The following is a 25,461-nucleotide window of genomic DNA, read 5'->3' on the forward strand; positions in this document are numbered from 1 at the left end:
CTCCCCCTTCTCCTCCCCCCTTCTCCTCTTTCCTCCTGCTTTTCCCTCCTCCTCCTCATAGTTGCTGGTTCTACTTTAGGGCCTATGACCTCTCCAGGCAAGGTCTTTAGCAAGGTTTACAGCACCAAACCTGGATTATCCTAAGCTCAGTTAGATCCTAAGCTCAGTTAGAAAGCCTTTGGTTAATGACATGACATTTATACCACTATAGCACCAATGAATACATTTTGCCAGGCCTATTGTAACTCGAGCTGATATGGTTCAGAGCCAGGTAAAATTATTGGTGACTTCTCTCCTAGCTGACTAACAGGAAGGAAGCTTCCAGGCCAGCACCAGTTTGAACTCCTTGCAACGTTACTCTAGGACAAAAACAAAATAAAAAGTACAACAAAGAAACCGGTGGTGGTTTGGAAGAATATGGCCCCCAAAGCAAGTGGCACTATTAAGAGGTGTGGCCTTGTTGGAGGAAGTGCGTCACTAAGGGGGCAGGCTATGAAAGCTCTTTTGCTTAAGCTTCCCTCAGTGTGACAGTTGACTTCCTGTTGCCCTCAAGATGTAGGACTCTCAGCCACATCTGCCTGCACACCACTATGTTCTCCATCATGATAATGGACTGAACCTCAGAAACTGTAAGAAAGCCCCCTTAGCTAAATGTTTCATTTATAAGACTTGCCGTGGTTGTGGTGTCTCTTTATAGCAGTAGAAAACCCTAACTCAGACAAGACCTATATACCAATATTCCTAATGAACATAGATTTAAAACTTCCCAACAAAATACTTGCACACTGACAAAGATCCTCCACCACAATCAAGTATAATGGCATTTCATTTGTATTCTAATAAATATTTTTGTTATTGTTTATTTTTTTGGTTTTTCGAGACAGGGTTTCTCTGTGGCTTTGGAGCCTGTCCTGGAAGCTTGCCTGATGATCAGAGAGTAAAACAGCCCCACTGGTCAGCCTTACAGACCAGGCACAGTAACACACACCTTTAATCTCAGTAGCCACACTAGTTGTCATAGAAATCGAGTGGTGCATGCCTTTAATCCCAACCTTAGAGAGGAATATAATATATAAAATGGGAGGGGATGGGATTCAGACACATCTCATTCCAAGATTCCTGGAGGCAGAATCGCCATTTTCTGACTGGGGTCTGAAGTAGAGGTGAGAACCAGTGGCTCCTTTGCTTTTCTGATCTTTAGGTGTCTCTGAGTTCTTATTAATCGTGCTTCAATCAAGTTGGCTTTATTCAGAGATTTAGGTAAGGTTCAAAATGTGCAAATTGATAAATCGTTTAAAATGGATTAAATACAAAAACCATGTAATCATTTCAATAGAGGCAGAATAGACCCTTGATAAAACCCAACATTCCTTCATGATAAAAATCTTATAGAGAATAAGACTGGAAAAAATACACCTCAACATAAAAGAAACTATATATGACAAGTCCATTGCTGACATCATCCTGAATGCTAGCAATCCTGTAAAAATTGGGGACAAGACTGTCCACTGCCTCCACTCCTGTCCAATACAGGGCCCTGAGTCCTAGCTAGAGCAACAAGGCAAGACATAAATACAAAAGGATACAGATAGGAAAGGGAGATGTCAAATTATCCATTTGCAGATGATTGGACACCATCCATAAGAGATCCCAAATTATTTCCACCTGAAAACCTCCAGCACTTCCAGCAAAGTATCAGGATACAAAACTTATAAAAAAAATCAGTGCCCTCCCTATATACCAATAACAAGTGCATTGAGAAAGGAATGAAAGAAATGATCCCTTTTACAATAGATTCATAAATAAATAACAATGAAGAAAACCCAACCAAGGCAGAGCAAGTTCCCCATAACAAAAGCTTCAAATCTCTGAAGAAATTAAGAAAATCACTAAATGATGGAAAGAACTACCATGATCATGTTAATGGTGTGAAAATAACCATCCTACCAAAAAAAAATCCTACAGATTCAGTATAATCCAATCAAAATCCCCATGTGTCCTTCACAGAAATAGAGGAAAGAGAATTCATGTGGCAGCACAGAAGACTGTGGAGAGCTGAAGCAACACTGAATAAACAGAATGATGCTGGTGGGATTACCATCCCTGATATCAAGTTATACTACAGAACAATGGAATAAAAATAACAAAAGTAGGCATATATATCACTGGATCCAGATACAAGTCCCTGTAATTATAGCCAGTTTTCCACAAAGATGCCAAAAAAAAAATACCAAAACAAACCAAGCCAAACCAAACCAAAAACAAAACCAAAACAACAACAACAAAAAAAACCACTTCTAGGAAAAGACAACATCTTCAATAAATGGTGCCAGGAAAACAGAATGTATACATAGAGACTGAAATTGGATCTTTATCTCTTCCCACACAAGAATCACCTTCAAACAGACCAGCCACCTCAATGTGAAACCCAAGACGCTAAGACTGAGTCGGATAGCACACGTGAGCTTCTAAACAGGACTCTGCCGGCTTAGGAATCAATACCAACAATCAACACATGGGACCTCATCAAACTAAAAGTATCTGTAAAGCAACCAAACCCAAGAGTAGGAGAAAAATCTTTGCCAGCTCAGTATCTGACAGAGGATTAATATTTAGACTATACAAAATGGTTAAGATTAAGAAAAAAAATGACAACAAAGGATTTGATGCTTTCTGATGGACAGCTTACCTTAACTGCTGAAGTAAGAACTGAACGCTGGTGTTTCTTTTCCATAGCTGTTGTCCACAACGACGACCTGAAGGTGTATACTGTGCCTCCAGCCATGGTCTAAGGATCTCACCACCAACAGCGTCTGGTAGTTATGCTGTATGTAAAAGGACTGTAGAGGTCACCCTCAGTGCCTCTGGGTAAGACCTGTTTTGGAAGAAGGCGTTCCCAGATATATTCAAGTTCAGATGAAGACATATTGGAACAGGGTAGGTTCCTTACATCTGTGGTCCTTAGAAGAAAGGAAATTTTAGACCCTGTGCAGAGGGAAGACAGCCACGGGCCAATGGGCAGCGTTATGATGCAAGAAGCCCAGGAATGTCAGGATCATCTGAATCTAGGAAGAGCCAAGATGGGCTCCTCCTTTGGGCCTACGAGGAAGGTGTGGCTCTGTTGACACTTTTTCTTTGTGTTAAAATAACAGTTTATTGGTAAAAAAAAAAAAAAAAAAAAAAAAAAAAAAACCCAAAACAATACTTTATTTGGAAAGTACCTTCCTTCCTGGATCTTAAAATAATTACACACTTCATTTGATCGCATACATAATAGAAACATTAGAAATGAGGAAACGGGAGCAGTGTTTGGATACATTTCCTTGTGTATGCACGCCTGTGCGTGTTTATGTGTGGGTGTGGGTGCATGTGTATACACGCCTGTGCATTTTTTTTTCTTTTTTTAGTGGCTGGAGAGACAGCCGTGGGTGCTGGGAACCGAACTCTTTATATTTATGTTTGTGAGCCTAGCCTTTAACGGCTGAGCCATCTCTCCAGCCCATGCCTGTGCATGTTTATGTGTGGATGTGGGTGCATGTTTATGTGTGGGTGTAGGTACATGTGTATACACGCCTGTGCATGTTTATATGTGGGTGTGGGTACATGTATGACAGGTAGGGTCTAGAAACTTAGGTGTCATTCCCCAGGTACCACCCACCTTGATTTTTAAGAGAGGGTCTCTAGGTGGTCAGCCAGTGCCAGAGATCCGCTTGTCTTTGCCTCCCTAGCACTGACGTTACAAACGTGTGCCACTGTGCCCAGCTTTTTAAATGTGGATTCTGAGGGTTAAATTCAGGTCCGCATGCTTGTGTGGATAGCACGTATTTTTATCAACTGTACTATCTTCTCAGCCCTTGTTTGCCTCCCTCCCTCCCTCCCTCCCTCCCTCCCTCCCTCCCTCCCTCCCTCCCTCCCTCCTTCCCTCCTTCCTTCCTCTTTCCCTTGTAACAGACCCCAGGCCTTAGCACAACTGATGCCATAATGGAAGCTACCATCCAGACCACAGAACTCAGCACCACCTGCTAACATGTAAACAGAGCTGATCTATCAAGGTCCAGAGTTCTGGGAAGGTCTCTAAATGGACTGGCATTGCTTCTGTGGCTCTATTTCTGGCTACCTGCTCTTGCTAACTGAAGTGTGTCAACCCAGAACGTAGTTTCTGTGATTAAAAATTCACCTGAGAAAGGCCAAAGGCTTCAGTGGGATCCCGAGCACACAGTGTAGTTATCAGCCAGCTAAGAAAGACTTTCTGTTAAACTGTGCCCAAGTAGTCTTCTCTGATGGACAGCTCACGACACTCTCTCCTGTCTCTCCCTCTCATGCTGTGGATTGAACCACAGGCCTTGTCCACGCCTGCTAAGCAGGTAGCAGCTGAATTTCCAGCCCTGGATAGAGGGCTTTTATGGATTAAGTGCACCTGTGCAGCTGGTACAGTCAGCCCTGGGCTCTGAGGAGGTCCAGGAGCCATTTACTTGGGATGTTTTCATTTACAGTATTATCCCACTTCCTGCAGCAACCCCAGGGAGATGTCTCTGGTGCTTTTTACTTTTGGAGATAGGGTTTTGCCTCATAGGCCAGGCTGGCCTGGAGCTGCAGCCGTTCCTCCATCTCCAGCTTTCAGTGTTAAGTTTACAGCGGCGCCAGCACCCCTGGCTGATCACAGCACTCTCGACTGCGTCCTTTCTTGTCCTTCAGGAATCGGGTGGCTAAGATTCCAGAGGCCTGGGTGTGGTGGTACACACCTAAAATCCTAACGCTGGCTCTGCTGGCCTGGCCGAGGCCAGAGGGTTGTGGCAGGGTCTTGATTGGGTTTAAGAAACACCTAAGGCATTAGTGAAGCTCGCCTTGGCCTTGTGGTGGACGTGCAAGATTAACAGAGAATAGAGGTAGAGGTTGTATTTTCAACGGACGGAATTCAAGGTGGGAAAGAGAAAGCAGGGTGATCAACATACTCCGTTATCTACTTCCTGATCTATCCACCTGTGGGCAAACTTCTGCCTGGATGCTTTTTTTTTTTTTTAACCATTATAGACACAACATAGCCCCTCAAACTGTGAGCTCAAGAGAATCTTTCCCTCCTTAAGTGTCATTAGGTAGCTTTTAACTACAGGTTTTTTTTTTTTTTTTAAAGAATTTATCCTTCTAGAACCTTATACACGTCACTGCAACAAGAAAGGTGACTGATCCAAGTGCTTCAAATAGCATCACCGTTCCATGGTGAGTCTGCAGAAAGAGCAACAGAGCTAAGGCAATCACAGGCCCCTCTTCCTTTTTTCCATATATGAAAGCCTCACTTAAATGTATGAGATATTGGGGGACCTGCTACGTCCATGTGGGTCTGCAAGTGAACAACAGGGAGCCTGGACCACCCAGTTGCTCGGTCCTGCCTTCAGGGGGTGGTGTCTAGGTGACAGTGCCCTTCCAGAGTGGATCCTTTGTGGGAAAAAGCACCCGTTATGGCCTGGGTTGCACTGCTGGCTAGCTGGGCGCCACAGGCTCCTTTTTTCACCCTGTACCAACAGCTTTCTCCTCTTCTTTTCCCGTTTGAGTCACCCCCACTAAAGACTCCCTCGCTTGCCAGGAGCTACAACCCAACCTTTTGTGTTTACCTTTTCACAGTTCAAGGCCTCTGCAAATGCAGCTTCCTCTGTCTGTAACAATATCCACCGCAGTCCAAGAAACACAAAGCCTTAGAAATTCCATACTGAATAGGCGCATAATATGTCTATTTGATGCTCACGTGCATGTGTGTGTGTGTGTGTGCATCTGTGTTCGTGCATCCCACAGTGTGTGAGTGTAGAAGTTAGAGGACCACCTTTGGGTGTCAGTTGTAGCTGTTACAGTTTGTTCTTAAGACCAGGTCTCTTCGTCCTTGTATAACTCACGCTAGCTGACTCAGGAGCTTTTAAAATTTTCGTCGTGACCTCTCACCTCCATGGGGATGCATTGAGGTCGCAGATGCTTGTCCATGCAGTGTCCAGCTTTTCCCCATGGGTTCTTGGGATCCAGATTCAGGTCATCAGGTTTGCATGGCAGGCGAGCATGTTTTATCCACTAAACGACCCCTCTTCCTTCCTTTTTTTAAATGACAGCAAGAGTGGATGTAGTTAGATGAGTATTAATTCTGCAGCGGTGATCTGGAAAGTTCTGCATAATCCAGCTAATGGTTGGTGCTGAGCAGGTAGCATGAGACGTCTCTTAGGAGCACTTCCAGAGCCTAGGAGAAAACTCGTGCCTCAAGTGTTAGGCTGGTAAAGGCCTGGTGCTTGAAACATGTTAAGGACACCTGGCTAAGAACCTGGACAGAGCCCTCTGGGAGCCCTCCCTAATGAGAGTGACGATGAACAATAAGACTCAGGAGAAATGACTCTTTCTCTGCCCTCTGCCTGTCTGGCGGGAAAGCTCTCACTAAGTTCAAGGCTTTCTGTTTCATGTGTGAATTGGCATGGTTCGCTGGCCGGAAAAGTGCTATGCACAGTTGCTAAGGCCTCATAACTCAAGAAAATATGCAAAAGCAAGGAATCTTCATTAATCTGTTGCCTGAGAGTTTTTTTTTTAATTTTTATTGAGCTCTACATTTTTCTCTGCTCCCCTCCCTGTTTTTTTTTTTTTTTTTATGTCATGTGTCAAACACATTAAAAAGTCACAGTGGATTTGTACCAAATGCTGCCTTTCTTCTGCTCTCCCCGTGAAATGACCACAGTGCCTGAGATTTGGGGAGCTGCACCCTGCGCTCCTCTTTAGCCTTCTTTTTAGGTACTATGAAACCAGGAAGGAGACAATCGAGCCGTGAAGAGAAGAACTCCGAAAGCATTTCGGAGACAGATGCCAAGGAATTGCAGTGCGGTTCTGGGTTTTAAGCCATGTGGTCACAGCACCTTGATTTTGTACTTCGAGCACCCAGACCTCTGAGGAACAGTCTGTCAATTCCCGGCACCGGGTTTGGGGTCATTTACTATAACAGTCCAGGGATTCAAGATGTGGAGTGAAGAACGCAGGTGCGAGACAAGATTTGTCAGGCTGGAGGGGGAGCAACTCAAGTGTGGTCTGTGAGAGACATTTTAAACACACTGAGAATGAACAGGGCTGTGTGGCTGCATGGCTACCTGATCGAGTAGACTTTGAAGTAGGCCCTGCCAATCAGGTTAAAAAAGGCTATTCGAAAGGATCACAGGTCAATCCTAAATCGTAGACAGCTGATAAGACGGTTTTAAACAACGCGACAAGAGACTTGGCATGACTGCGAGGAGACATAAGCAAACCATACCTGAGCTGCGGCTCGTCCCAACACAGCTTTCTCAGCAGGGAACAGACTGAGCCAGCCACAAAGCAAACGCAGTAGGCATAGAAAATAGGAGAGGTGATTTGACAGCTGCCATTTCCCAATTTATTGTCACCAACACAGAGAGAGCAATGAGTTCAACAATTACAAAAGAATCATGCTATCCTTTTGGCCCACAGATGTGCCTGGCACCCCAAGTCTTCCCAAAAGTTGGCAGGTTTATACATATTATTTCCGGAATATTTTATATATTGATTTTATGTGGATTTCTGTAGAGTCAGTAGACATAACTTGCAAGCTCCCCATTTTTCCCTATTTCTGCTTTTGTTGACCTGATACTTGCATCTTAAGAGGGAGGAAGAGGCCAGACAGAGGGGATCAGAGTGTGTGCAGGAATACACAGTTGCTCTGAGATCCTGCTTGCAAATACAAACCTTCCTTTGGGGGGATGGTAGGGAGTGGTAGGTAAGAGTCCAGAGTGGTGGGTAGCTACACTTACCAGGCAGAGTTCAGACCTTGGGCAACCTCGTTCCTTTCCCTTGAAGCAGGGGAGGGGCAAGGCTGTAAAAGGGAAATGAGATAAAGATTGGGCCAGTGGAAAATTATGGAAGGCAGTACAGATGTTAAGAATGTGGACTTTGGAGTCATGCTGCCTGGATTTAAATCTGCCTCCATCCCTTACTAGCTGTGTGGCTCTGAACAATTTCCTCAACCTCTCTGTGCCCCATCCCCCAGCTGAACAAATGGGAACTGTGATGGTGCACGAGGTGCTCGAGATGATGAAACAGATCAAATGCCATGGTCGTGTTCCGAACAGTATTCAAGCTCTTGCTTGGAGGAGATGCACCTATGCGGCTGTTGAAGTTGTCAGTGTGAAGGTATAGGCTCCACCCTGACGGTGCCTATCAGTAACCTTCAGAACAGAGCAGAGCTTCAGAGAGTCCCAGGCAGGTGGATACCCTCCCTTACTCCAGCCTGGGAAATGTTCCCTTCTCTAGGAAAGCTGTATTTCTCACCATCTTTTTTCCTGTTCACATGGTAGTTCCTGCCTTGACACTAAGAACTTCATTCTTTCCTGACTATAAAGGTCTTGAATAACTGCAACATTGTTTCTAACAGCTAAAAGTTGGGAAGAGCCTAAATGACTGGCTACCCATTGGTAACTGTAGATTTTTGTATACACAGTGGTTTGAAAGTTAAACATCTGCTGTGTTTGAACACTTGGTCCTGAGCTAGTGGTGCTGGTTTGGAAGGATGTGGAGCCTTACTGGAGGAAGTAAGCCACTGGGGGGTGGGCCTTGGGTTTTTATAACCTAGTCTACCTGTTTCCTGACTGCAGATAACAACACAGCCAATTACCTCCCACTCCTGAGGCCATGCCATCACCACGGTGGACGGAATTTCTTCTCCCTGTGAGATAATGTAAATCCTTCCCCACTTAATTTTCTACGGTCTGAGAACTGTCACAATAACTAGAGAACTCAAAGTACAGCATGCTACCTCAGTTTGAAGACTCTTACAGTAGTTAAAATAAGTGAACTGGTTTGCCCCAAGCACCCAGGTGCCTGACAGATGGCTAATGCTTAGCAAGAGTATGGTCTGACGACGCGGCAAAGTATCATTAGGTGATGCTGTGTAATGTTATTTCAACTGTGTAGAGGTGTGTTACATTTGTTTATGCCGTGGACTAGTACTTTAACTGTGTAAAGGTGTGTTACTTTTGTTTATGCCGTGGAATATTACTTTAACTGTGTAAAGGTGTGTTACTTTTGTTTATGCTGGGGAATATTTTTTAAAATATTTATTTATTATGTATACAATATTCTGTCTGCGTGTATGCCTGTAGGTCAGAAGAGGACACCAGACCCCATTACAGATGGTTGTGAGCCACCATGTGGCTGCTGGAAATTGAACTCAGGACCTCTAGGAAGAGAGGCAATGTTCTTAACCTCTGAGCCATCTCTCCAGCCCTATGCTGTGGACTATTTAACTGTGTAAAGATGTGTTACTTTTGTTTATGCTGTGGAATATTACTTTAACTGTGTAAAGGTGTGTCATTTTTGTTTACGTGGAATATTTAACTCTGTAAAGGTGTGTTAAATTTATTTCATCTTGCTTGCCTAAGGTACTTGATTGGTCTAATAAAGAGTTGAACTGCCAATAGCTAGGTAAGAGAGGGATAGGCAGGACTGGTGGGCAGACAGAATAAATAAATAGGAGGAAAAAAATCTAGGCTCAAAAGAGGAGAAGGAAGAAGAAAGAGGGGGGACACACCTGGAGTCAGAAGCCAGGCAGCTTCTAGTCAGACACGAGAAACAGGCAGAGTGGTGGTGGCGCATGCCTTTAATTCCAGCACTTGGGAGGCAGAGGCAGGAGGATCTCTGTGAGTTCGAGGCCAGCCTGGCCTACAAGAGCTAGTTTCAGGACAGGACAGGCTCCAAAGCTACAGAGAAACCCTGTCTCGAAAAACAAAACCAAAAACAACAACTACAAAAAAAAAGTAACATACATAGAGGGAAAGAAAGGTAAAAAGCCCCAGGTAAAACAAAGATGAAGAGAAAGAGGTTAAATTATAAGAGGCAGCAAGAAACGAGCATAAGATAAGGCCGGACATTTATCATTAACATTAAGTCTTCATGTCATGAATTGGGAGTTGATTGGTAGTCTAAAAAGAAAGCGAAAAACCAAACACAAGGTGATGTCCTTGAAAGCAAGAGCTTACAAAAGAACAGGGGTTGAAGGTGGCTCAGTAGTTAGAGGGCACACTGTTCTTGTAGAGGACCTGAGTTCAATTCCCAGTACCCTCTTTGGGTGATAACAATTGCCTGTAAGTCCAGCTCTCGGGTGTCTGCTGCCCTCTTCCGGTTTCCGTGGGCACATTCTCTAATATGCATATACAACTCCCATATGTAATTAGAAACAAAATAAATCTTTTTTTTAAAATATTTATTTATTTATTATGTATACAATATTCTGTCTGTATGTATGTCTGCAGGCCAGAAGAGGGCACCAGACCTCATTCCAGATGGTTGTGAGCCACCATGTGGTTGCCGGGAATTGAACTCAGGACCTTTGGAAGAGCAGAAAATGCTCTTAACCACTGAGCCATCTCTCCAGCCCAACAAAATAAATCTTAAAAACAAACACAACAGTTAAGGTCTGAGGGTCCTTATTGTCCTGTATGTTCCCTATTTATAAAACAAAACTTCATGCCCAAAGTAAGAAGTGCTTAAAAAAGTAATGACTATTCAGAAACAACAGCCGTCGTCTTTCCCTGGGCCCTGACAGGCAGAGACGGGAGTTGAAGTATCATTGTGACAACTGTATAAGATGCTTTTTAAGCTGAAAGACTTGTAACTTCCCATGCCATTAAATGCTCCTTAAAGACATGGTTATAGGCCTCTCCACTTTATCTCTGCCCTGGACTCCCACTAAGCCTTGCTGGCTCCCACCAGCTGCCACGGTTTTATTTACGTCACTTTACGGGAGATGTTTGCCCTAGGCTATGCCTAGAGGAGGAGAGAAAGAGGATCTGCAGGGCCTCCAGCCAGCAGGCCAGGGCTCAGTCTTTGGGGGAACGCCTGAGTGGAAGGACCAAGGCAAAGTGTGATTAGCTCTGGTATTGAGACAGTCACAACATAAATTTATGTGAAACTGAATTCCTGCCTGGAGCTGCAATGTACATCCACAGCCTCAGCTATCACAGAGGCTGAAGTAGGACAGCCAGTAGTTCAAGGTCAGCCTGGGCAACAAATGAAGTAATGAGACCCTCAAAAACCAATGAACCAACCCAAACACAAAACAAAAACACCCCCCCCCAAAAAAAACCCAAAAACACAAGGGTAGGGGGTGGATCTCAGTTGGCAGAATACTTGCATGAAGTCCCAGGACCTCATAAACTTGATTTAGTGGCAAGTACTCTTAATAATAGCATCTAGGAGGTAAAGGCAAGAGGATCAAACTTGCAAGGTCATCTTTGACTTTGTGGAGTTCAAGGCCAGCCTGGGGTACCTCAGTTGGGGGAGGGATAGGGTGGCGGCAGTGGAGGAGGGGTGACGTAACTGTATATGCAAATTCTTAATGTTCTAAAGCTGGAGGGAAGCTAGACAAGTTTGGCCTTGGGTCTGTTGTACTGAAGATTGTTCTGAGGAGAAGGGAGAGGGGGAGTGTTGAATTGTCACCAAACCACTTGCCTAGCATCTGTGAGCTCCTGCTTTTGACTGCCAGCACTGTGAAACACAGCAAGTGCCCCCCCAAGACCCCCGAACGTACACCAAGAGGGCAAGGGCAGTCCTATGAAGAACTGTTGGCGAGCCGTGTACGTTCTTGCTAATCTACAAAGCCACAAGGTCTAAGCCAGGTGTATTGGCGCACGTCTGTAAACCGGGGGGGGGGGGGGGGGCAGAAGGACCACACAGGGAAGGCCATCCCAAGCTACATAGCCAGACACTATCCCAGACAAGCAAAGAGACAATAAAAAAGAAAAGAAAACCAAACTTTAGCATCTTTATTACCTTTGTTGGAGAAAGCGCAAGTCAGATGCTATCTGCTCCACGGATGACTGTGAGGTCCGCGGGGCCGAGTCGCCTCTCTCCCTCTCTATCCCCACTTGTTTATTCATCTGTTTGTTTGGTTTTTAAGGACAGGGTCCCACACTGTATCCTAGGCTGACTTTGAACTCAGAGTACTCCTGCCTCAGCTTTCCAAGCACTGGCCTTTATGGTTTCACTTAAGGATGGGTTAGAAATGGAAGGAAACACATGAACAAATTTGGCACTTGCTTTGGATCTATTGCCTGTTGTCATACCAGATGTGTGACCTGCCAGCCACAGGATGCTGGGACTTAAGACACATTGCACCGATGTTATTTTGAGCTCTCTATGTGATTTGATAATATATTTGGAATGGAGGCGTTATTTCTTAAGGAAAAAAAAACACTCTCAGGTGGACTGTCTGAAGTAAAATACATTTAAACAACAAAAAAGATCGTGGATCAGTGGCTTTAATTCATCTTCTGCCGCACTAGCATTCATTCTCCCAGTTGTCTGGCTGGCTGCACAAACCTTCCAGCTTTGGTCACTGTGTGTAATGGGATTTGTGGGTGTTGTCTGTTTCCTGACTATTTCTTACGAGGAATTTCTAGGAAGAGAATTATAGATAGTAAATGTATACACATCTGTAAACCCATTGTTATAGACTGCTAAATTGTTTCCTGAAAGGCTAGACCACAGGACACTCCCACCAGTGGCCTTGAATTCTCTGTGGTCCTCCTGCCTTAGACTCCTGAGATGTAGGGTTACAGGCATGCTGCATTATCCCTGTTTTAAATTGGATATCAAGACTCCTAAATTCACCCTGTTTCTGTCACAGTTTGTTTCTCCAGGTCCTCCGAGCCTGTTTTCTTTTGGATTTCCTTTAGCAGGCTCAAAATTTAGGAAAGGAGTGGGTTTTGGCTGGAGGAAGGCTTGGTGGGCGACTTCCCTAATATTTGCTCCTGTGGGAACCACAGAGCCTGCCTCCTTCCTGGGCTGCACTCAGTCACTTCCAGTCATTAGGGGAAGGTCTGAGTTTCTCAGCACCTCCTACGCTGAGGCTAACACACGGACACAATCTTCCTTCACAGAGGAAGGACAGCCTGTTATTTTGTAGCTGTGGCTGCCTTCTAGCAATAGGAGGCCAGGAACAATATTCTCAGTAAAAACACATATCCATCCTAAGTGGCTGTCACCCTTTAAATGCTAGAATGTGACACCGAGGTTCACTATACTCAGCCGGAAACCCTTCTAAAGAGAGCATGTTTCCAAGCTCTGAAACTGATTCAGATGAAGGGGCAACGAGGGAGTCTCAAGAGGCTTTGTGGGAAGTCTTAGTGGCTAAGTGGTGAGCTTATGGTATAGTCAGTCAGTCCTATTGGTATACACGTGATGGGTGTTCATTATAGCTCAGATATTGCTTATAGCCCACGGCTTAGTTACTTTTCCCGTTGATGTGATGAAATGTCTGATAGAAAGTACGTAAGGAAAAGTTTAATTGGAGCTGGGTGGTGTTGGTTACAGGCATTTAATCCCACACTCAGGAAACAGAGGCAGGCAGATCTCTGTGAGTTCGAGCCTAGCCTGGTCTACAGAGTGAGTTCCAGGATAGACCCCAAAGCTACAGAGAAACTCAGTCTTGAAAAAACAAACGAACAAAACAAACCAAACAAAACAACAACAACAACAACAAGTTTTATTTGGGCTGACTTGCAGCTTGAGGGAGTAGAGTCTATCACAGTAAGGAAGGCGCCGTGCTAAGGGCAAGACGGGTGCCAGTGCTCAATGCCCTTCCCCTTCCCCTGTTTATTCAATAAAGGACCTTGGCTCATGGGGCAGGGTTGTCTATGGGGTCTTCTCTTTCTAGTTAAGCTCCTCAGCAGGCATCTCACTGCTACACCCATGAGGTGACAATTGAAATCAGCCTTTATAGTCTACGTATTTACTTCTAGGGTATGGGTAGATACAAGCCCCAGCTGTTCTGAAGCTTGCATGCTGTGTTCCTGCGATGCTTTTAGGGGTACACTGACCTAGAGTGGGGGTTTCTCACACTCCCCACAGTCGCCTTAGATTTCTCTTCACTAGGCATTTAAAACTCACAAAGAAGCAGTTTCCCTTGGCTCTCGGGATAAATCACTTCTTCACCATGGTTTCATTCCAGGTATCTCTCTTCTTCAGGTCTCCTTGACACCCCCTCTGTAGACCAAAAACCCAGCATACTCTCCCTGGCCTCTGGGCCTTTGCACATTCCAATAGTTTTGCCTAAGAGAGACTGTTTCCTCCTGAACATGGTTCCCGTCTCAGCAGCCCCTATGCCAGCTCTCTCTTTCCTCCAGTTTTATTGGGATTGTTAAACGGAACTCAAATGTCACATCTTCGGGAAAGGCTGTCCCCAGTGCCCCAGATGGACGGTGTCTGGCCTCTGATTTATGCTACGAGAGTATCTTGTGGTTTGAGAGACTCTGTAGTTTGTGAGGCTAAGTTTATCCGGGCCATTCATGTTTGACGTTGGTCTCTCTTTGGTGTGTAAGTGCCATCAAGGGAGGGCCTGCTGTTTCTCACTCACTTGGGCCTGCTAAATGCCTTAGTCTGCAGATTAGATCAGAGAGCCATCAGCATCCAGCACTTCCCCAAAATCCGTTAGCTGGCAAGCAAGTACCAAAGACAAGAGCCTGCGATGGACGATTCATATGTAAGCCATAAGAACTACTGTCTTATGAGCAACTGTCTTCCCCAGTCAAGTAAGAGCACGCCTCGAATCATAGCAGGTTGTAAGCTGAGGCAGGAGGATCACCAGTTCAAGGTCAACTTAGGCTTCGTAGACCCAGTCTTAAAAAATGAAAAAGGGCTGGTTGTGTAGCTCAGAAGAGCACTTGCCTGTGTTATGAGGCTCTGGGTTTAGTCCCCAGTACTGTAAATAAAGATGACTCTGAATATTCGAAGCCATGCATGGATTGTTGACTACATGTCTGATGTCCCCAAACCTTCGCCACTGTTAACATCTGCCACCTCACTTTGAAAGGGTTCGCCTGTGTCCAGCCTGGCGTCTTCTCGATGGGTTTGTTCTCTACCCTCAACCAAAAGATCTGGTGAATGCAGAGCACACACAGCTGTGAAGAGCAAAGCTGGGGGGAGGGCGTGGAAGGGGTCACCTCCTGCAGGGGAGGGTAGCAGTGAAAGGGACCAGGGTGGGGCTCCCTGGCTCCTTGGCTAAACACTCAAGGGTGGAGAAGGCCCTGTTTGGTGGGCCTGTGTTCGCTGCTTGTCTGTTGTGGTCAGGATGTTATTGTCCTTTCTGTGTTTTCAGGGACTATCATGGGCACATGTTTATCATAAGAGGCCACTGCTGGGTGTTCCCGGTTCCAGAGCTATTACATGGCCCAGGCCTTCATTACTTTTTGCTTTGCCATTGCTTCCCGACTCAGTCCCTCCCAACATTCTTCACTAGAGCCAATTCAATCCCATGCCACACACAGGAACAGGGACTATGACGCTGTAGCCATCTGGTTCCCTCCTGGAATACTCACGTCAGTTCCCTGGATTTCTGCACAGGTGCTTTGTCAAAGGTAGGGAACTGCGTAATTTGTGGTCCTCACAATGTGTAGACGATGCTGTCAGCTCCCCGAGTTTGTCTTGTATAGAGTGTCTCCCCAGTCAGGCCCTGTTTCTGTTTCCTAGCTGTCACGGTTTGAATGGGAAATGTCCCCAGTAGATTTGGGCATTAGAACATTGGGTTTCCATTTGGTGGTTCAGCGCTCTAGGAAGTGTGACGGGTTGTGGGAAAGTACATCGCTGGGGGTGGGCTCTGTGTGGGGGAAGTACATCTCTGGGGGTGGGCTTTGAAGACAGGCTCTTCTGCCTTAGTTGATTCTCTCTAGAAATACCCTCATGGAATCACCAAAGTGTGCCTTAATCCAACCAAGCTGGCAATGATTAGCCACCACAAAACTCTCCCTCCCACTGCTAAGATTTACTTTTATTTTCTGTGTAAGCTTGTCTGCAGGCACATGTATACACCATATCTGTGTCTGATGCCCACGGAGGCCAGAAGAGGGCATCAGATCTCCTGGAACAGGAGTCACAGATGGTTGTGAGCAGCCACTTGGAGGCTGGGAACCAAACCATCACCCTTGGCAAGAGTGGTAGTAGTGCTTTTAACTACCAAGCCCTCTCTGTCCACTTCTTTATTTTTTTTTTTTTTTTGAGTCTCACAATGACTCAGGCTGGCCTAAGGCTACAGTGTAGCTGAGAATGACCTTGAACTTCTGATCCTCCTACCCCCACCTCCCAAGTGAGAGAGCACAATCAGGTGCCACCATGTTTGGCTAATAGAATCCTGAGCATTGAATGTAGGGTTTCGTGAATATCCAGCACCCCACCAACTGAGTTGCATCCGTAGCCCCGAATGTCTTTTTCCAATGAACAAATTGCATTGTCATCTTTCTCCTGTGACCCAAGTGCTTGGCAAGGCTCAAACCATCACTGAACAGTAGATGGTTTTCAAGTCTCTCATCAAAGAGTCTAATTTTTCTTGTGCTATTTTAAGCAGATGAATAGAAGCCATCAAGTGGTGAGCTCTCACCAGATTTTGTAGACCTTATTCAGTAAGAAATCTCGTTCTTCAGATCTTTCTGAGCCTCACGATTCTTGTCAGAATAAAGTTATTTGCCTTTCAGTTTTTCCCCAGACCCAATGCTTTTCTATAAAAGACTCAACTGAAGTCGCACACTTCCAATTATGTTGTTGCCTTCATGGTGGGAGCCCAACATACTTGAAAAATATTCTAAACTCTCTTTCAAGAACCATTTTTTTTTCTCCATTTTCAGGTAGATCAATGGAGACTGTTTTTACACCTTGCTGGTTTATTAATCAAACCCAGCCCTAATAAGACAAGAGGCTCCTTTGTCTCAGTAGCAGCCCAGTGTCTTTTAGAAATGCTGAGTGGTCAGTCTGGCTGGAATCTCAGCAGCAGAGCCATTATTCAAAGAGCTTCTCGTGCTGCCTGATGACCCTGAGAAAGGATGAGCAAGCTTTCTCTCTGATCTCAAAGGCGCTCCTCCTGCAGGCTGGCTTTGTGGGGAAAGTCACGATTACCATTTGCCTTTTCATTTCATTTCATTTTTTTTAAAAAAAAAAAAACATAAATGATGCCGGCTATTGAGAACTCTCTTCCCTTCAACTCCAGAGCCCCATTTTGAAGGATCTCTGCTGTGTCTTGGAGCTGCTAACCCTGGGTGATGACTGGAAGGCTTAGGATGTCCTAGGCTTTGAATCCCACTACAGCCTGGCTATAGTGCAAAGACCAACATTCAAAACAATACCCAAGCGTATCTGAACAAGTTGAAGTATCTGACATTGCCATGCAGTAGGTAATCCTTTACTATCATATATACAGAGAGGAAGCTGGTAGGCAAACGTCAGCTAAGTAGTTATAAAAGAATTACTAGTATAAGCCAGGTGGTGGTGGCACACACTTTTATCCCAGCACTCAGGAGGCAGAGGAAGGTGGATCTCTGTGAGTTTGAGGCCAGCCTGGGCTACAAGACCTAGCTCCAGCATAAGCTCCAAAGCTACGGAGAAACCTTGCCTTGGAAACTTCTCAGGGAACTTATGATTTCATCAGCACTTTTATTTTAAAGTTCTGTTTTTGAACTTGGGACTTTATGCAGTTTGATATAGCCTAGGCTAGGCCAGAAATCCTAGTAGAGGCTGGCCTAGTTCCCTGATTCTCCTACCTCTACCCACTAAGTGCTGGGGCCATCTCACAGTGCCATATTTTCTTTTATAAGCAAAGGATTTTTTTTTTTTTGATTCAGTATTGCTGCCTGAGACATGTTCTTCGGCCTGAGGAGGGGCTGATGTGCTGGTAGTGGATATGAAGGAGGGCGGCTAACAATTCCTCAGCAAGTGTCTTTCAGCACACGGGGAGGTGGGCATGAGGTTTCCAGTTGCTGGGTGAATCACAACAGATCCGGGCTCCTGCAGGAAAAATCAGTCAGCACTAATGCATCATAGACATGGTCTTCACCTCTCCAATGCTGGGGCTACACCTGTGTGTCACCACAGCCAGGGTTTTTACATGGGTTCTGGGAACTGAACTTGGATGGTCAGGCTTGTACAGAGAACATTTACAGACTGAGATGCCTCCTCGGCCTCTGTATGATATGGAATTCCCCTCTGCATGCTGTGAATATGTTTTATTGCCATTGGTTAATAAAGAAGCTGTTTTTCAGCCAATAGCTTAACAGAGTAAAGCTAGGTAGAAAAACTAAACTGAATGCTGGGAGAAAAAAGACAGAGTCAGGAGAAGTCATGTAGCTGCCCACAGGAGATAGACACTTCTGCTGGAGCCCATCAGAACCTTGCTGGATAGCCATAGCCATGTGGTAATACACAGATTAATAGAAATGGGTTAATTTGAATTAGAAGAGTTAGCCAGAAATACGCTTAAGCTATTGTCCAAACAGTATTTTAGTTTCTGTGTGTTTACTGTGGAACTGGGTAGGACAGAAACCTCCAACAACATCTGTAATCATTTTTTTTTAATTTGTATGTGAGGGACAGTGACTACCCAGTGCTATAAAATCTCTCCTGTGAAAGAAACCAGTAAGATTAATGCTTAAGAACAGTGGTGATAAATAATTGCTAAGGCATCTGCTTTTTTATTTTCAGATCTCTTCCTTAAAAATATTCTGTATTTGCAAGACAACAGATCTTCTAGCCTGCTAGGCCTTCGGATGGTTCTTCTCCTTAGAATTCTATTGTATCAAAAATGTCAGTATGGTTTTTTTTTTTTTCATGGATCTAAAAGGACACACTCAGTGAACTGTCTGTCTTAGCCAGTGTTCTTCCAAGAAGCAAAATTCGTAGTAGGTTATGGACTTTATATGCAGATGAAGAAATTCATTATAGGGACATAGTTCACATGATTATGGAGCCTGTCACGTTCAAAATCTGTGTTTTGTGCCAGTGGGATCGAGACAGAAGAGTCACTGGCGATGATGGTGCCCACAGTCTGCCGGAGAACTTCTGTTGAGGGCCCAGTAGCCCCATTCATTGGCTGCTTGTGGTGTGGGGGCCATTTACAGCCTGCAGTGCAATTGCCTCGCTCAAAGTTCAATGATTTAAATATTCATCTCAACTCAAAATACCCGCTAAATTGGCACATAAAATTAACTGGTTAGTCATTAGGAAGAAGAGGAGAGAGAGACACTGTATGTTATACTCCTCTTTGGGAGGTGAATCTTAATATACACGAACATAAAGACCCCGAGAAGTTCTGTGGTGAGGATATCTTTATGTATGTAACCTGGGCTGTCCCAAATTTACTTGCTCATAGAAGCTTCCCGATAAAACTTAATAAAATATGGTTTCCCCCTGATACCAGTGCGAGAGGAGAGTACAATCAGGCACATTTAAGCAACTGACTTAATTTGGAGATGAAACTGATGACGGCAGCTTGATTAGCAGAAGCTAGAAGCCCAGGTGGTATCAACTCCTTGGTGTGTTTGATGCTTACCGTTGACCATTTAATGGTGGCTAAAGCCTGGTGCCAAAGGATGAGCAGCACAGACTTGTCTAGACGAGATGGAGGAAGATGCACAGAGAGCACCCAAGACAGCTGGGTGAGATCCTGTTGCTGTTTTGGCCTCATTTCCTGATTAGAAACCCTGTTGAACAGAGAGAAGGTGGTCCCCACCTTTTCATTTCCTGTAGATCATCCCCTGGGTGGAAGTCCATGCTCAGCAAGGCTGGTGTGAGCCACAGGGGTGCTTCAGGGTCTCTGGGTCCAACACAAAATAAACAGATAACCAGGACACAGAAATAGACTGGGGTGAAGTTCAGTAGTGCACGATTGCCTGGTGTGCACAAAGCCCCAGACTGAGTCCTCATGATGAGAAAGAGAGAGAGAGAGGGGGGGGGGGAGAGAGAGAGGAGAGAGAGAGATCGTAAGTTGAAAGGATAATCTGAGTACGTGTTCCCCAAGGGTTCATGTGTTTACAGCTAGTCCCCATTTTGAGGAACTTAGTGTTTGGAGGTCGGTCCTGTTACAGGTGACTAAGTTAGGGTAGAGTTTCTATGACCGAATCCTGGTGTCTGCAACGAAAGGGAGAAGAGCCAGGACAGATGTGTGTGTGTGTGTGTGTGTGTGTGTGTGTGTGTGTGTGCTTATCATCTTGCCCTGAATCACTTTGGACTCTTGGAGAAGGCCATCCACAGATCTGCACCACCAGCCTTGAGCCTCCAGAACCACATGCCCAAATAAACCTCTTTTCTTATAACACACCCAGCCTCAGGTATGTCACAATAATGATGTAAAATGAACAAAGACAGAAAATTGGTAATAAGAAGTGGGGCTGTTGCTAATTTAAAAAATGTCCCAGATTGTGCTAACAGCTTTGGAATTGGTTGGAAGACTCTGGAAGAACCAAACAAGAACGCTCTATGTCAAGGGTTACAAGCGAAGGCAGGGAGGATTTGGAAAACCAGATGAGGGGCTGATCTTGGAAATGAGGAATGTGGGGGAAAGTGGAAAGGTCCATTTACAAGACAGAGGCCGTGGTACGTTGATGTGAGTCCTGAGCATTTCTGGAAGGCTAACTCTAACAATGATGGGCTGATTTATCTGCTGGAGATCTCAAAACAGCGAAGTCCTGAGTCTGGGACATGAGGATCCTTGACTGTTTGGAGGAGGAGTCATAGAGAGACGTCGAAGTGAAAGAAAACAGCAGGAAAATCTAGTCACACAGCTACTTGCAAAGAGATAAATAGAAGTGTTGGCCTTGGGGAGAACAGGTAAAAGTGTTCCAGGGTGCTTCTAAATACCTTACTTCCCCCACCCCAGGCTTGCAGAACTTGCAAGAAGGAGATATCAGGGACCCAGCTCAGGGCAGGGTCCAAGGGCTTGGAACTTTTCTCTCCAGCTCCAGTGGGTGAGGCATTATGGATGCAGCTGTGATTCAAATGTGTAAACACAGCTAGTGCCATGGTAACTCCACCTGGACTTCAAGGGAAAACCCAGAAAGCCTAGACATTTGCTACAGGATCGGTCTCTGCAGAGTCCCCGATGGGATGGCTGCTGGTGGGGTCAAGTGTGGAGCCCACAGCAGTCTCCAGAAAACTTTACATTAACACATAGACACAGAAGCACAGAGACATACAGACAGACACACAGACACACAATCACACAGAGACACACAGACACAAGACACATAGACACACAAACCCAGAGACACACAGACAGACAGACATACAAGCACAGGGACATACAGACACAGAAACACACAGACACAGAAACTCACACAGAAGCACGCAGACACAGAGACCCACAGGCAGGCAGACACACAGAATCCTGCCTCTCATGTGACTCTCTACACTACCTGAAACTAAAAACAAGGCAGTAACCAGACACAGTCTCTTGAGCTCAGGACCAGAACCGTGAATCCAAGCAAAGCTCTTTATGAGTTGCTCACATTCATGCACTTAACTATATAGTAAAAGAAAGTGGATTGAGACAGCCTCTGTTTTTCCTTTTGTACATGCACAGGCTTCAGATACATATATTTTTTTTTTATTGCAAGAAAACTCCCCAATGAAACATCTCATTTATCATAATGGAAAACTTGATGAGGCCTATAGTCAACTGTGTGGCAATGCGAGGTGAGTCATGGAAAGTTGCATAGCTCAGTCAGCAAACAAGTGCTAAGTCCATACGGTCAACCCACAGATAAGGATCCTGCTGAAGCAGTAGCTGCCTCCTCCCGAGGGCAATCTGCAGCCTACCTCCCTCACCACACAGGCCCCACAGTCCTTTTCCCTGGTCTTGGATGGCAGAAGTGGGCATTGCAAAGAGTCAGGTAGGCAGGGAACAGAAGGACTAGAGAGTGGCCAATCAAGGAGTTGACAGCGGCTGACTGTTTTGATTTGGAAAAGATGCCTTTGAAAGGGACACCTCTCAGGAGGTGAGTTGTGTGCACATGCTGGTTGGTTTTACCTGTCAACTTGACACAAGCTAGAATCATCTGGAAGAAGTATGTTAATGAGGAATTATCTAGGGTCCTATAGGCATGTTTGGGGAGGGCTGTATTGATAACTGAGAAAGGAAAACCCCCATTAACTGTGGGCGGCAACATTTCCTAGGCAGGACACCCAAAACACTCAAAGAAGGGAGAGCTAGCAAGGCAAGCAGGCAAGCAAAGGTATGTATTCCTCCTCCCTGTTTTTGACTGTCAATATGACATAATCAGTTGCTTGAGTTCCTGCCTTGATTTCCCTGGAGTGACGGATTGTGATCTGGAATTATATTTTCTTCTTTGAAAAGCAACCAGCTTTGTCAGGTAACCAAGACAGGACTAAATTTTATTGCATAGCATTCTCCCACTGTGAAATCTGGAGAAGTTCTGATGATGCCTTTTAGGATGCGGGGTGGGGGCGGGGGCGTGAATGGCTACGCATTGAAACACTCTGATGCCCACTGAGGCATAGATTTGTGTGCAAGGGTGTGGGAGTCCAGGTTTGCCTCCCGTCTCATACACTGAACAAGAGAGCACAGCTCCAGGGTGCCACAGACACGAGCTGCACAGCATGGCTTGCTTTGCTGCAATGAAAACTTTAAGGGCCCAACCTTTCCCACATGCCATCCATGCACAGGGAATCATTTTGGTATCAAATTCAGTTTGCATCTTTCCGAATCAGACCCTTTTCCACTTCCTGTCCCCAGAGGCCTCCATGACAGCAAGTGCCGCCACTATCACAGAGATGGCTGCTTCGGTGTCCTCTGGCTACAACGAAGATGGTCTAGTGGTTAAGGGCACTGATGGGTGGAATACTGTCTGCCTAGTTGAATCCTCAGGGCCTCTGGTTTCCACAACTGCTTCTTCGACATAATTGACAGGTAGAATTTGGGACAGGTAGGACAGGAGACAAGACACTGGTTGATAGATTGCCCACTTCTCTCCTCTCCTGCCTTTTCTGAATTGTGACTCCCTGTGGCCTTTCTGGAGATGGTCCGCTTAACCCAGAGTCTGGGGGTATTTGGGAAGCAGCCATAGCTCTCTTGGCAACCTACAACCCTAACTTTGACCCCTCTTCTTTTTCGTTCACCTCGCCCCTCACTTCTGCAACTGCTCCAATACCCTGTAGGCTTTGTCGTAGCCTCTTGTTTTCTAGGGAAGCAATGCCAGTATAAAAACATGGAAGTCAAGTTGGCTCGTGGGAGACTTAATGCTTTATTAGAAAAGGGCAGAGTCTTCGACTCAGCCCTGAGCACCAGCAAGAGCCATTGACTACACTGTAAAAATATAGAAGTCAGAGCCATGTCCTGATGGGATTGGAGGCCTCAGGACAGCTCTGAGAGCACCCCCATCTGTCTGAGCACTGCCAACTCTGCTCTAGCTTTTTCTATTTTACTCTGTTGTCTCTGTGCATCGTCAGTGGCCAGCGGAAGCTTCTAGTCAGGCTGGATTGCCTGCTGGTCCACTCCAGCTATCTCTCAGGAACAAATTACTGTTTGAAGACTCCACTTACAAAGTTGCGTGAGTTTGGATCCTATTGTTTTTCTCATAAAGACTGTAATTTTCATGCATGATTTTTGACAACGTCAGGTGTGTTTGGGATACAGATGTAATGTAGCAGAAATGCTAGCATCCTGAGCAGATGCGGTACAGAGCCCCATAGGAAGGAAAGATACAGCAGAAAATATCTCTAGGGATGCAGAGAATGGCATCCAGATGATTGTACGATTATTGGTTTACCTTTTTATATCAGGTTTTAAGAACTCAATCTTTCTAAGCCAGGTGTGACAGGCACGCCTGTAATCCCAATCCTTAGGATGTGTATGTGGTTGTGGGAGGATCAGGAGTGTGCTGGCTGGCTGGTTTTGGGTGTCACTATGGTACCAGCTAGAGTCATCAGAGAGGAAGGAGGACCAGTTGAGGAAATGCCTTTATGAGATCCAGTAGGATGGCATTTTCTCATCTAGTGACCAGTGGAGGAAGGCCCAGCCCATGGTGCGTGGTGCCATCCCTGGGCAAGTGGTCCAACGTTCTATTGCAAGGTGGGCTGAGCAAGCCATGGGGAGCAAGACAGTAAGCAGCATCCTTCCCATGACCTCTGCATCAGCTCTTCCCTCCAGGTTCCTGCCCTGTTTGAGTTCCTTCAGTGATGAACAGTGCTGTGGAAATGTAAGCTGAATAAACCCTTTCCTCCCCAACTTGCTTTTTGGTCATGGTGTTTCATCACAGCAGTAGAAACCCTGACTAAGACCAGGAGTTTAAGGTCAGCTACATGGTAAGGTGAAGTCCAGACTATTCTACAAAAACCCCAAATGAACAAACCAACTGTGCTGGTTAGTTTTTTTTTTTTCCACCTTGACACAAGTCAGAGTCACCTTGGAAGATGAAACTTCAATTGAGAAAATGTCCCATAAGACTAGCCTGTGGGGTATTGACTTGGTTAATGATTGATTAATGATTGTGGGAGGGGCTAGCTCACCGTGGACAGTGCCAGCCCTGGATAAGTGGTCCTGGGTTGTAGAAGAAAGCAAGCTGAACAAGTCCTGGAGAAACAAACGAATAAACAGTGCTCTTCCGTGGTCTCTGCTTCAATTCCTGCCTCAGGGCATCTTCCGCTGGTGATCCACGGCAGCCTGTGAACCAGACTGCTTTTGGTCATGGTGTTTTATAACAGTAATGAAGATCAAACGAGGACACAAAGAGCCACACCTCCAGTCTTTATCCACGGCAAGAGGGAAACTCCTGCGGAGTTTTATAAAATGATTACGCTGTGTAGCTGTGTAACTTAGGACCTCCTGGGTCCATCCTCCTTTTCCAATATGTTCTGTGACCTGCAAGTCTGGCTACATCAATGGAGACTCGTTGTATGGTTTCTTGTTGGGCCCAGCCAACGTCTGGCACGAAAAGGAGACTGTAGGGTGGGTGATGGTACTACCAATACTTTAGCAATAATACTCTTGGCCTGTGTGCCAGGACTCTGACTGCTTAAGAGTTTCTTGGGAGGTGTGTGCATTCTTTAACCTTCAGCAAGTGAGTGAGCAAGGTGGGTTCGTAAATGCTTGTTAGAGTCATTCCCACCTATCATAATTGGAGATGAACAAGAGAAGGAGGACATTTCACTATATCTTCAAACAGAAGGAAGAGTCTCTTCCCTAGAAAATGGATGCCCGACAAACAGCATGATAGCCTGCTCTTGAGAACACACCATTGAAAACACCAACCACTCTGTTTCCCAGTGAGTCAGAAGACCGCTCTGGTAGACAGCCATGTCTCCAGGTCATGATCGTGACTCACAACTATAACCGTGTGACGCTGTGTGGATAGTCTGATGAACGAGACACCAGAAAGCAGCAGAGTATTCGACCTGTCAGGACAGAAATCCTGTGAACTGTGATGATTGCTACGAAGTCATTAGTAAAGCAAAGACACCGGAAGTTGATGGCCCTGGAAGGTTTGTACTTTTAAAATAAACTCAGAGGTATTTGTTGGCCATCTTCTGCAGTTCAGACACTATTCTGGTCTGCTTACCATATTGCCTGTCATCTTTGGATGGGCTTCTATCATGACCGGAATCTTGCCTCTCTGGGCCTCAGAACAATCCAACTGAGTGGGCTTTTGTTTTATCTCTTTTTTA

The 25,461-nt window shown here is 45.4% G+C and overlaps 1 protein-coding gene across 1 annotated transcript in view; it reads right to left on the reverse strand.

Moving 5' to 3' along the window:
• The window catches only part of Ankh (ANKH inorganic pyrophosphate transport regulator), a 162,031-nt gene extending 159,232 nt beyond the window's left edge, over window positions 1–2,799 (reverse strand). The window contains exon 1 of the mRNA XM_050144806.1: window positions 2,690–2,799. Coding sequence (XP_050000763.1) covers window positions 2,690–2,785 — 96 coding nt within the window. The 5' untranslated portion in view covers window positions 2,786–2,799. The remainder of the gene's footprint in view (window positions 1–2,689) is intronic.
• Between the last annotated feature and the right edge of the window lie 22,662 nt (window positions 2,800–25,461).

This window comes from Alexandromys fortis, unplaced genomic scaffold, assembly GCF_014885135.2.
Source record: "Alexandromys fortis isolate MF-2015 unplaced genomic scaffold, M_Fortis_MF-2015_v1.1 scaffold_52, whole genome shotgun sequence".
Taxonomy (NCBI): Eukaryota; Metazoa; Chordata; class Mammalia; order Rodentia; family Cricetidae; genus Alexandromys; species Alexandromys fortis.